This window comes from Alligator mississippiensis, chromosome 5, assembly GCF_030867095.1.
Source record: "Alligator mississippiensis isolate rAllMis1 chromosome 5, rAllMis1, whole genome shotgun sequence".
NCBI classification, from domain to species: domain Eukaryota; kingdom Metazoa; phylum Chordata; order Crocodylia; family Alligatoridae; genus Alligator; species Alligator mississippiensis.
This window is the reverse complement of record NC_081828.1, coordinates 206,753,566-206,766,376: the sequence shown is the minus strand read 5'-3', so window position 1 is coordinate 206,766,376 and position 12,811 is coordinate 206,753,566. Positions and strand designations below refer to the sequence as shown.

Genomic DNA, 12,811 nt, shown 5'->3' with positions numbered 1-12,811 from the left:
ATAAAGACCTGAAATACAAAATAAGGTGGCATTGTGGGCTTGGAACACAGTAAAAAAGGTTTTAACAACCATTAATATTTGGAACATTGACCTACTTGTCAGACCCAGCCAACATGAAGGACAAATTTTGCAAGTAAGAAACAGGCCTTCTTTTATCTATGAGGTTCCCATTTTAACTAAAGGAAGTTGCATGGAAAAAGCCTTGCTCATAGAGTTCATAAGCTGTTTCTTGCACTGAAGGCAACAATATGGTGCGCAATACCAGATGTACACTCCCTCCCTCTCCCAGACACTGTTAAACCTAATAAAATTCATTAAAATGTACTAAGCAAAGTAGGGGATAGGGAAAAAGTGAAGTTCACATTATACTTCAGCTCCTAAAGAGCTGATCCTCAGAGGGCTTTAGTGTAAAAAAAGTAAAGTGAATATCACTTTTTGTTCAGGAAAGCCTCTTTCAAGTTCAAAAAGCCAAAACACATTAAATAATACCAATTTTAGCACCTAAAACTTAATCTCAGAGACTCTGCCAACATTAAAGTGATATTTTAACTTCAATTCAAAGAAATAATCATTTACATGGGTTCTAAATCTGGGTTTAATGTATAAAAGTGATCTCTTGGGCGTAAAATGCTACAAAACTACACTCGTATAATGGGTCCAGATTACTCCTAGTAGTTGAGACGACAGCCCCACTCTTCCTTGGGGAAAAGAATATATTCTTCAATGTTTCTTCTAACTAAAAGTCACAACAAAAGAAACAATTTCAACTTGAAGTATCCAAATAAAAGCTGCCATCTATCTAGAAGCGTTTTCTCTTCAAGGCTGGAAAACTTTTAGGATTAGCTTGATGTGTTAGTTCAGACTTCTTAAACGACCTGAATATACTATTTGAAAAGTTCAATAACCTCCACTAACCTTTCAAGATAGAAGCGACCTTTCAAGATTTAAGTTGCTAGTCATGCTAACCTGTTATACATCTTCATTCCTAACCCTCTGCCATTCATTTATTTATATTTACCTACTGTCACTGCCCTTCTTCAAGATCAATTTTTCATTATCTCCCTTCTATTCACCAAGGATGTATACCTACAAATACTGCCAGCATCCAAGATAGTGACTTGTTTATGTAATGCATTGGCCTGCACACCTGGGAGTATTCCTTGACTTTTCTGGCATCAACCAGGGGCGCTTGATGTTCCAAGGTCTGAACACCTAGCAACTAAGCTACCTGCTTCTTCTATAGAAGCTCACAATATTGGGATATTAGACTAGCTGGATTACTATTGGGCTGGCAAAGCACGCTGGCAAGCAGTGCAAGATTTCATGCGTGCCCTCCTGAGGCAGAACGTGCTGATTTTATCAAATTTCTAGCCTCTCTCTCTAAGCTTAGACTTCAAACAGTTTTCTCCTTAGAAAACAAAACATCCAGGACAGTAAGCACCACTCATCAGAAAATGTGTTGTGAAGTTGCCAAACAAAGTCAATGCTTGACTACTATTTTATTATTCAAATAATAATATTTAGGTAGTAAGGTCTAGTGAACAGCACACACTGGAGTAGGACTCAGGGACCTGATTTCTATTCTGATCCTGCTGTTACCTTGGACAAACGACATCTTATTTATTTTCCAGTGTTTCACCTGCCATCTTTCTCTACCTTGTCTATTTAGATGGTAAGGTCTCCGAGGCAGACTGTCCCCTACTGTGTGGAGTTAATCACATTTGTTCTCAGTTGGACTTTTATATTGATAAAAATGTACTATTACATGCTATTTAATGATTTTAATTAAATATACTTGTCAGAGTTATTGTCCCTTTAAGTAACATAAGCCCAGTTTCCCTGGGATGGAACAGATGCTCCCCAGCTGGACCTAAATGAGTCGAGGGCCATAGCGCTCAAGACTAATAAATAGAGAGATGAAAACTGGAAGAGCTAGATATCTACAAGAGTGTCTGAGAAGAAGTACCTAGCTGGGGGTTGGGAGTGTTAGTGGGACTTCCTTGAAGAGCTGGGGATGCAGCAGAGGAGCATTTCTGCAGACCTGACAGAGCCTGGACCTAGGGAAGGCAGCAGAAGGGTTGGCTTGCTAACTTTCCTGTGATGAGAAACAGAGCCAAAAGGCTGGAGAGAAACAGAAGGCTTTGCCTATTAGCTTCACCGAAGCTGAAGAGCTAGGAGGCCAGATAGGGCTGAGAGCCGTGGGGAATAAAGGAAGGACTCACCTGTTAACTTCTCAACATTGGAGAACCAGAGCCAAAGGGCCAAGGAGTGAGAGTAGGAAGACAACCCCCAGACGTGGTTACTGTTGGGAAGGGGAGGGAAGGACTGGGATGGTGGGTTGACAACAGGACTTTGGAACAGATTTGTGAGTGGCAGACAATGCTCGAATTGGAGATATTTATGTGTCATACATTGTGTTTTGGAGCTTTACAGACTATGCACACATGGAGGTGGGGGAGGAGGGGTTGAGTGTTGAGACGCCCTTCTACACATCTTTATGATAACTGACCATTTGATATTCTTGCACTTTAAAAGAAAAATGTTACCTGTCATACTGCCAGATTCAGGAACAAGTTCACAAGTGTCCATTACATCACACGGCTGAGTCTGATCCCCTTCTCCTTGTTTACAAAGAGGGCACATGTAATCTTTTAACTGAGAATCTAATTCATTACCTGGAGGTTTGTCGCATTCTATGTGAATCCACCTGGGGAGATTAACTTAATGTGACTATGCGATTTTAATAAATTATCAGTTGTCCTAATATGAATCAGTCTAAATATAGAAATTTCAATGCTATATTCCAATTCTCAGGGCAAACTCAATAAATGACTAAGCAGTGCAGTTGTAAAAATTATGGCTACACAGACTCTGTAATTTGGCTTATTCCAAAAGTAAGAACTAGAGAATGTGATTCTTTTTGCAACTCTGAGGCAATACTGCTTTGGCAGGTAGAAACAAAAATGGGTTTCCAGTACGCTCAGCACAGAACAAACTTAAATACTAAGACCTAAGCTTTGTTTAAAGCCAGTTTTGTAGCTGTGATACTGCTGTACACCATGATATTCCACAGCTAACCAATAAGAGTATTTGAGATCACCTCCATATATTTTCCTATAGTTCCCCTGTATTTTTTTTTATTTCAGACATAACACTGGCATATCTGAAAAGAGAATAACTATTTTGTAAGTTTTGCAAATAGAGACAATTACAAAGAATTTCATTTATGTAGTACTAATTAACACAACAAATTTAATACTAGAAAGAATTTAAAGCCAATATTCATAAAAGTTATTCCTTGATAGCTCTAGTCTTCAGCTTACTCAGAGTGAGAAGTACCAGCAGGATAAGTTTCTTGGTGAAATTTTCTAGCAGGAGGGAGGACAGTTTCCTGCCCTCTCCTATTTACTTGTCTGTTAAAGATTATAAAAAAAAGGACACCTACCTATTGCCACTGCGGGCAGTATTTTAGAATGACCCTTGCCCACTAGGAATTGAAGCAATTTCAATAGGCTAATTTTATGTGGGTCACTGAACACACTGAGTGATTTAATTAACCATAAGAAATTAGGTTTCTTACCTTTTGCACATGTGACAGTGCAACATGTCTTTCTGGAAGTCTGGGTGGCACAATTTTTCACAGAAAGGACAAGGCAGGTTGTCTTGCTGTTGGTAACAACTGTCACATACCAGACAGTTGTGGTGCCACTGACAACTGGTTCTTGTGCCACACTCAGCACATACTCTGCAGTTCTGAAATCACAAGCATTTAGTTTTTAATTATGATGCTTCACAACATGATCAGATTGTTGGTAACTGACACTTTCCCCTCTGAATGGGCATTTATTCTGGGTAAATGCTGGTAGAATAGTGCAAGATTAATAACAGCCCTGAATTTGGATGCCTTCTACACCTGCAGAGTATGGTAAGCGTGGGCATTGGCAGGAAACATTTCCTTGTATCTTTATTTGGAAGGGACACCCCTCGAGTGAACAGATACTTCAGTCTGAAATTTCATTCAACTGTTGGCTTCTTGTTGAGAATACCAGCAAGAGTGCCAATTAGCACCAGTTGTAGGGATACTCGTGTCATGCCGACACCTGTGTTTTGTGAATGGAATTGAGACTGAACCATTCATTTCCCAAAGCTCACCAAAAAAACCTGACTTTAGAAAAAATAAATCATTACCTTTTAAACACATAAATGACTACTGTATTACTGCTCTTTTTCTGTAGAATACATACTACAAAGCTCATAATAACTAAATTATCGCTCAAACAATAATGGGGTAAACCTAGACCCCATGTTCATGGGGGAAGAAGGCCTCTGAGCAGCAGAACTGATGTCCCCCCCCAAAAAAGAAGTATCTGGATATAAGGACCAATATAGGGTTTTATCTACTACAAACCATAGGCCTCATCTCACTGCAAACCCCCAGGACAGTGATGTATAAGGACAGAGATGAACAAGTGAAAGGGATCCACCTCCATAAGGATCTTCCCTTCTTCTCCCATAGTGAGAGCTGCTTAACTACCCTATACAAGCTACTGCAACCAATGGACCAAAGTATTCCTCTTGGAGCACAGTGAAGCCACACCACAAGCCAGTGGCAGGATTTCTCCAGGATTGCTATGTAAGGACATTTCATGTATAAATTACTAGATGAAAATCTCCTGTTTAAATTATATAAGACAACTATCATTGGGATGCCCTCTCACCTTAAAAACTGTAATACCACCTTAAACCAAAGGGCATTGTTTGGATCCTTTGAATCCAAATCTCTTCCTTCCCACAGGGAGGAAGGGTGGGGAAAGCACTGGGATCTGTTGCCTCCATGGTACAAAACTAAGACCTTTAAAACATTTTCATGACAAGGTGTGAAAGAGAGATGGACTCCTTCCATCCCACTGGTTAGGACACTCACTTGGTATATGGAAGATTCAGGTCCAAGGCCTTGTACCAAAATCAGACAAAGCAAGGGCTTATTAAATATTCACTGGGCCAGAGTAACAGAGAATTTGGCAGTGCAGGGACTCGAACAGAGGTCTCCAACATCTCAAGTGAGCATTTAACCACTTTAACTATCGGCTATTTTGGGCGCTCTTCCTTCATCCAAAGATTCCATCGTGGGCCAGAGAAACCTCTTCCAAACCATCTTGTTTCCAGAAAATGGTCTGGTTTTGACAAACTGGCATTTTCCAGGGGGAAGGGAGAGGAAGGAGGGAGACCTTCCCTCCTTGAAACATTATCTTGAAACATTCCCCAGCAACTCTAATCCAAATGTTTTTGCTAAACTCATTTTTTTGTTACTAACTGCTGCCAAATGATCTTTTTCTTATAGCCTCTTCCCACTAAGAACACAGAAACAGTGGGGAGAAGACGACTGCTGGTTTTGCAGCTGAAGCCACTGAACTTCTCACTGTATTTCATGACAAAGAACACGTTACATTTTTCAATTTTGGACTACAAAGTCATCATGTCTGGTTGATAATGAGGTAATGAAGTGACCGTTGCCTGCTATACGATTACTGTATAGCTGCGTCTTGCTTAGCAGCAGCACCAAGAGAAAATAAGCATGATAGGAAATCAGTGCCTCCCTAGTTTTAATCTCAGCTCCGTCTTCAACAACTTCTAAGCTCTAGGTCTCAATTTTCCAAAATGTAAAATAGATGCTAACACATATGCAGTGCTTTACACATATATTTTGATAATGTTTATACAGCATTTTGAGCACATGTACCATGTTAAAAAAAATTAGAACACAGATTTCCCATGCAATTTTTAGATAAATTGGGAACTTCTTATCTACAGATGTACAATTTTAAACGTACAACATATGTATTGAATAGGCTGGGTTTTGCATAGTTGTTGTATTTATTTGGAAGTAAAAACAAAGCCTTACAGATCTAGGAACCTGACTAGCTGGCAGAGACCTTTCCAGTAGCAGAGGTGGGTGGCTGGCTTACAGGAAACAATCTCCCCAGCCAGAAGATGAATAAAAACAATATATCATGTAATACTGGCGTAAGGAATTAAATAAACAAGATTAGATCAGATGTGCCAGCAAAATGCATCTTCAAAGAAAACAAGCAGCATATTTTTAGTTGGTTTCTGTATCTGCAATAAAGTCTAAGTATCATTCTATACAATTAAATATCAGAAATATTATCCATGACTAATAAAGCTATATATTTGTATGTTCATCTGTACTTCTGGGTTGGGAAAAAAAATCCATTTTCACATGCCTGGGTCTGAAATCTGTGACAAATCATACTTACTTAGGAAACCCCCTTTACTCCACAAATAATCACATGGGCTTCCACAGCAATAAACATGAAGTTAAGTAATATTCAATGCAAGGGTACCAACATCTGGACCCACACACACACCCACACATGGAGAACTTAAAAAAATGGACTTACTTTGCATTTCCAGCCATTTGTTGGCACTGAGTCCATAACTGGTTGTAGACAGAAAGTATGGTAACCTTTGTCACACGTATCACACACGAGCATCTTGTTGTCTTCCCCAGAATGTCTAAGAAACATGCCAACAGTGATACTTAAAACACACAAATCAGTTTAAGCAAGCCATACTGAAATCACTCTTTAGAGAACACTCTAAATCCCACATGAAAATAGTTGGACACAAATGTCCCTTTACTTAACAGCAAAAAGAGATGGGCAAAGACTCTTAAATCCACTTTTTAAAAAGTTAAATACAAGTTTGCCTTATTTACAAACTTGTCGAGCATCGCAACACTGTTATTTCTGGAAATCAGGCTGCCTTCATTAATGTATCTAAATATAGATTTAGAAGTCTAATCCACAGGTTTGAAATTTTAAAACAAAACACGCCTTAAAGATCATTCCATGAGGGTAAATCACCTCACTTTTGAAGCACTCTGTCTTAGATACCTGAAAAGACTTTGTCACACTACTTACTCCTCAGAACAAATGGCTCCATTGTCTTTTTCCAAAAAAGAAGTTGCCAGCTACCAGGCCCCTCAAAAAAAAATCTACAGTGCCAAGCCAAGAATGTTTGTATTTTCATGCATCCATCATTAAGAGATTTTTTAAGAGTTTCAAGACCCTTACATCAACCCTACAATGAACCACTGGATAATGTAAATTATCAGAACTTTACCAGCTTTATTGAGAATTTACCACCATCGTAAAATCAGCCCGATAATTTTAGAATTTTAAAAAGGTCTGGAAGCACTTTTTAAGATTTAATAAGTAGAGACTGTGAGCAAAGGTACCAGAAAGACTTAGTTTTCATGAGGAAAGGCGATTTAATTGGAGGAGACACTTGGAATTTGACTAAATATCATACAAAACATTAGAAAAATATATTACTCCATTAATGGGAAACACATTATCGAAGAAGAGGAAAGCACTATCCTTTGGTCTTGCAGAAATAGATCACCTTATCCTCAACAATATAACATGTTAGGTATAAAAATATCAGACTTTAATAACTAGTCCATTAACTTTTGGGGAGAGGAGGTGTTAGCAAGCATTGCGACTATGCTGTGGAATTCTTGTAGGGCTCTTTGAGAATATGCCCCAATATTAACCTTTGGTTGCTGCCATCTTCTGCAGCCTGCCTGTGGTGGGGCAACAACTTTCTTTGAAATGTCGGTATGTGAAGAATACCAGGTAAAAAGTGGAGATCTTAGTAAAAACACAGCATTGGTGGTGCCCTTTGCCTCATGTATTGGCTATGATAGGCATCAATGAAGTAATTCTTCATTCTCAGATTGCCCTTCTTGATAGCCATAAAACTCAGTAGTAAACTTTTTCATTTCTCACTAAGAGCTTTATTAAGACCTAATAGATTAGGTCTTATGAGAACAATGGTACAAGAATATCCTAGTTCTCCAAGTGAACTCTGGTGATACCTCTGACAACAATTGGTTTATATGGTTTCAAATACTTGTCTGGCTCATCAGTGACCACTGTTGACTTGTCATCACGTTGAAGTTACTTAAGTAAGCCACACATTTGTTTTAGTGATGACTCATTGGTTTACTCCCTCTGCAAAATATTGTGAAATAGAAGAAACTGTCTTGTGCAATGAACGCTTGGCAGCTGGTGGTAGGATGCCTCACGTACATGGGTTCTACTTCTGATAAAAATTCAGATGTTTTGTGATTGCAGTGATTTAGGTTGACAATGTATGCTAACCAGATGTAGCTGGAGAAGCAACCCCTATTTTTAGGGGAAAAAGCAGTTTAAAGCACATAGTTTATTAATAGCATTTGTTTAAAAAATAGCACACACAATATCACCTCCCTTTCGCACTTACTTGCAATTCTGGCACACTTTGCAATCAGGACACTGCCAACCTGCTCTTTTTAAAGGTGTTACTTGTATATCCAGGCACATCCCATGGTAATGCTGGCCACAGGTAGTACAAAAAAATTGATCCAAGAGGTCTCCAGGGCTGTCACACACTGCACAATTTGCTTCTTCCTTTGCTATAATTTAACACAAGGTTTTTCAATTATTTCATTAAAATGTTTTCCTAACTACAGACAGAAAGCCAACTTTTCTGTAACTTTGGAGATCACACACCAAACATTTTTAAAAGATGAATCAAGTTCTTTTTAAGAATTATATACCATTCAATGAACTAGAGAAAGCTATGAAAAATCCTAAAGTTTAAGCAACTGAAACTTAATTTCCCTAATGAACATATATTTAAATGTTTTCTGAAATCTGTTAACTACTCTTATCACAGTAAAATGTACACACATCTTCAGTGTGCAAAAAAGAAATCTCACCAAAACAGATTTACTTTTCTCTTCCCATTGCAATCACGAGACACTTAAAGCCTATTCTGGTCTGTAATGGCTAGAGACAGGATCCAAAACAGTCTTAGCATTACGTGTTTTTCAGTCTTTTGATATCTTATGAAAGTGGCATTATACTTTTTTCACTACAGCAAGTTCAGTACTTTTAAATGCTTTTTAGTGATTTAGTCCTACACAGTAGGATACATCTAGTTAGTAGAATGTCAAGATTCTCCACCTAATTATCCCAGTAAAAACTCTTTGGCCATGTCCACACATGGAGGCACGTGTGCTTGAGGCAGCTCAAGTAGCAGCAACACAAATTTGTGCTGGAGATTTGTGCCTCAGCACATGTGTTCAAACATGCACTTTGGCGTGGGGCAAATTGTGCCACTTGCAACAAACTGACCCTACCCAGATCCTCCTGGATCTTCAGCTAGGAGGAGCTAGACGTGGGGGCCAACACATGTGCTGGCCCCAGAAGTATAAAAGCTGCCCTGGCAAGCAGCTCAGGGCTACTTGCCATCAGGAGTTTCTGAGGCCTGGCCAGTTGATATATGGGGACACTAGCCCCCTATGCCAGCTGGACTGCTACCACAGCCCTGACCTAGAGTGGCCCCTGCACTCTCTACCCACTGCAGAAGTCTGGTAGCGGGGGCTGCTGCCTGGCTGTGACCTGCTGCCACCTGCTACAGCATCTGGCTCCTTGGACCTACAGCCCCATGCCTGTGCGCCTGCCAGACCTGGACGGGGATGGCACAGCCTCCTGGGCTCTGGTACGGGCACTACAGTAGAGCTGCCTGCACCTCTGGGCCAGCTGCCAGTGGGCCATGGCTGCACAGTTGGCCTTTGTGTGGCATTGCTGCCATGTGTGCCCCTGCCCTGCCATCTGGGCAGCTATCACGTGGAAGATGTACTCATTGTGGTAGCCTGCTTTATATTGTCAAACTGTCTCCTCCTGGCCCCAAATGGCCAAAAGGTCAGCCACCTCATCTGCTCTCCAGCTGGGTCCCCAGTGCCAACCCCGGGCAGACACTGTGCCCAAGTCCTGCCACTTGCCTCGCTAGCAGGAATCCTTGTGTTCCCTATTTAAAAATTGCAAAAAGAGTAAAAAATCCCAAATTCACTCATTAAAATACCACAAAATCTGTGTTCTTCCATGATTGAAGTGAAACACCACTATGCAAGTGTGAGTGTGAGAAAGAGAGAGACAGAGATAGAAATAGAGACAGAGAGATCAGTTGGGCAATGTTTTATTGATATATTTACAATTTTAAAGCAATTTGGAAGGTCTTTATCATCATAATAAAATAAATTCTAAATATCTATATGCTTTGATGTTTGCTTTTGGATTTACCATAGAAAAATTAGAGCTCCTCTTGCCCTCTTCACTAACCAGGGTATGACATCTTAGAACCTCCTGCAGCCACATCTCCCACCAGCGGGTCCCATCCTGTCTGGTGGCTGGGCATGCAGGCTGTGAGATGTGGGGGGGATGTGGGGTTTGCAGGAGAGGGGTGGGAAGGGGTGTGTGGGGGATGGGGATGGGGTTCTTGGGTGGGTGTGTGGGGGGAGGCTTGATGGGGGGGCCATCACATCCTCCCCCTGCAGCACACAGCCCCTAGTGCCGGCAGCAGCAGCCAGCCAGGATATCAGGGTGGTCATGGCCTGCTGCAGGTGCTGCCCACGGCGGTACGGTGCCACCAGAGACCTGGGGACTGCACATGGTGAATGGAGCCAACCCAGACCGCCCACCCTCTCATCACACAGGACCAGGTCGGCCCACCCACCCTCTTTTCATACAGGTCCAGGTCAGTTCCTGCTGCCACCTGGGCCTCCCAGCAGTGCATGCAGGGGCTGCGTGCCATCAGGCTGGGCACGTCCGGCACAGCCCAATGGTACATGGCTCCCATGTACAGTGCCAGGAGCCCCAGGTGGAAGCAGGAGCTGTCCTGGTCTTGTTTGACAGTGCACACCAGTGGGCCAGGCTGGCTCCATTCGCCATGAGCAGCCCCTGGGTCTCAGGTGGCACTGCACACCTGCAGGGCTGTGCCTGCAGCAAGCCATGAGCACCCCAATGGCCTGGCTGGCTGCTGCTGCTAGTGCCAGGGGCTGTGTGCCAAAGGGTGGTGGTGGAGATGGGCATGTGGCACCCCCACTCCAACCTCATATCCCCCCACAAATCCCCCACCCCCATGTCTCTCTTTACCAGGGACAGAGCCTGGGGCTGAGCTGCTGCTGCCACCTGTGCCCCACTTCCTTCAGCACACTGAGGCATTGTGCTGGAGCAGCAGGGGCACGCAGCAGGCATAGAGATGCTATGTCTGGATGCTAGAGCATCTCCTTGGAGGACACAGCCTCTGGTTGCCTCTAAGCACTCTCCAGGAGCATGCTCTGCGCCACTTTTGTCCAGGGTGTTTTCTCTTGCCCTGGTAACAGGAACGAATGTACCAGGTCATGCTCCAAAAAAATTGCCCAAATTTGGCTAAGTTTTTGCAGGAAAATCATTTTGTATATGCTTAGAAGAGATATATTGCAGTTTGGCAGCTAAGCTGTCTTAAGATTACATCTGCATTTTGTCTAATGCATTTCCTCAGTTTTTACATGTAAGCTGGTCTGTGTGCGCACACTACCTTGCATAGTGACTGAGCATGCTTCATCTCCAGGCTGTAAAGCCTCAGCAGGACTTTGCCTGCAACTGCTCCTCCTAGCTGCTGGGAGCTACTGTGGTGTTAAGCAATAGACTATAGAAAACAGAAACTGTTGCTCCTCTGCTGGGCCCGGCAAAGTGGAGGGGAAGAAAGGGCTATGGAGTAGGAGTGGCAGGGGGAGGCAACCTCGATTGGCACAGGGGCAGGCAATTTGTTTGGCTGGAGGGCCGCTTAGGGAGTTTTGGTAAGCTGTCAAGGGCTGCATGAGTAGCCCTGCCCCTTGAGAGTTGCCCCCCCACCCCCGGTCACCATATTGGGACCAGAAGTGCCACCTCCTTTGACACTGGATGTTCCTCTCCTTGGGCCCCCATGCTCTTTTTTGGAGGGGGGAGGAGGGGTGTTGCCATCTTACAACCATAAAAACCGAATCACACACTAAAAGTCAAACACCTAATATACCTTATTTTAATTTTAATACAAAAAATATTTTTGTCATGATTTGCGTTTGCTTAGCATATATAAAGGTGATTGTATAATAGCGCAAAAATAGTCTTACTCTTGTATATTGTGGGGGGAGTGTATGGTGGGGGGTGTAGCTGTGTATGGGGGGGCATAGGGTATGTTGGGGTGTGTGTATGCTGGTGGGAGAAGTGGGGGCAGGGTGTGGGTATGTGAAGTTTGTGGGGATGTGCAAGGGAGGGTGGGGGGTATGGGGACCCTCCACACATGCAGCCCCCGCTGCCAGCAGCAGGTGCGGGGGGGGGGGAGCCCTCAGGGTACTTGTGTACGGCATAGGCACTGGTGCCTAGTGCGGTTGGGCTCTTGCCAGCGTGCCTCCAGCTCCCACGCTTGCACAGGGAAAGCCCAGTGCTCAACTCCACAGCTTCCAGGGACCTGCACAACAGGCAAAGGGGAAGACAGCCAGCCCCAACATGGGGCTTCCCCTGGTGCAAGTGTGGGAGCTGCAGACATGCGGTGCAGAGCCCTTATGATAGAGATGGCTGCACTCCTCACCCCTTGCATGCATCACTGGCTGGAGCCGTGCTCTGCGGGGTGCCAGCGCTTTCACCTGTCACAAGCACCCTGAGCACCCTCCGCTTGCAGCTGCACTGGCAACAGGAATTGTGCGCATGTGGGGGAGTGTATGGGGTGTCTCCACCCCCCCCCCCCCATACCTTGCCCTGCTGAGCTCTGTGCTCCCACCACTCCCATGGGCATGGGCTCTGTGCTACTCTCCACACTTCTGCTCAGCTGCTGCTCCACCACCCATGCCCCCGCTGCTTCCGTACCTGCTGCCTAGAGCGAGTTGGACCCCTGGGAAATCAAGCAGGTTCCCATGTGGGTGGCTGCAGAAGTGGCAGCA

The 12,811-nt window shown here is 43.4% G+C and overlaps 1 protein-coding gene across 8 annotated transcripts in view; it reads right to left on the bottom strand.

Annotated features, from left to right (window-relative positions):
- Positions 1-12,811, bottom strand: part of KMT2C (lysine methyltransferase 2C) — a 308,664-nt gene that overhangs the window by 134,311 nt on the left and 161,542 nt on the right. For all 8 annotated transcript variants that reach the window (XM_059729207.1, XM_059729206.1, XM_059729205.1 and 5 more), the window contains exons 8-11: positions 8,311-8,482; positions 6,423-6,537; positions 3,581-3,753; positions 2,547-2,707 (exon numbers count right to left, since the gene is read on the bottom strand). In XM_059729207.1, the coding sequence (XP_059585190.1) occupies positions 2,547-2,707; positions 3,581-3,753; positions 6,423-6,537; positions 8,311-8,482 (621 nt within the window). The remainder of the gene's footprint in view (positions 1-2,546; positions 2,708-3,580; positions 3,754-6,422; positions 6,538-8,310; positions 8,483-12,811) is intronic.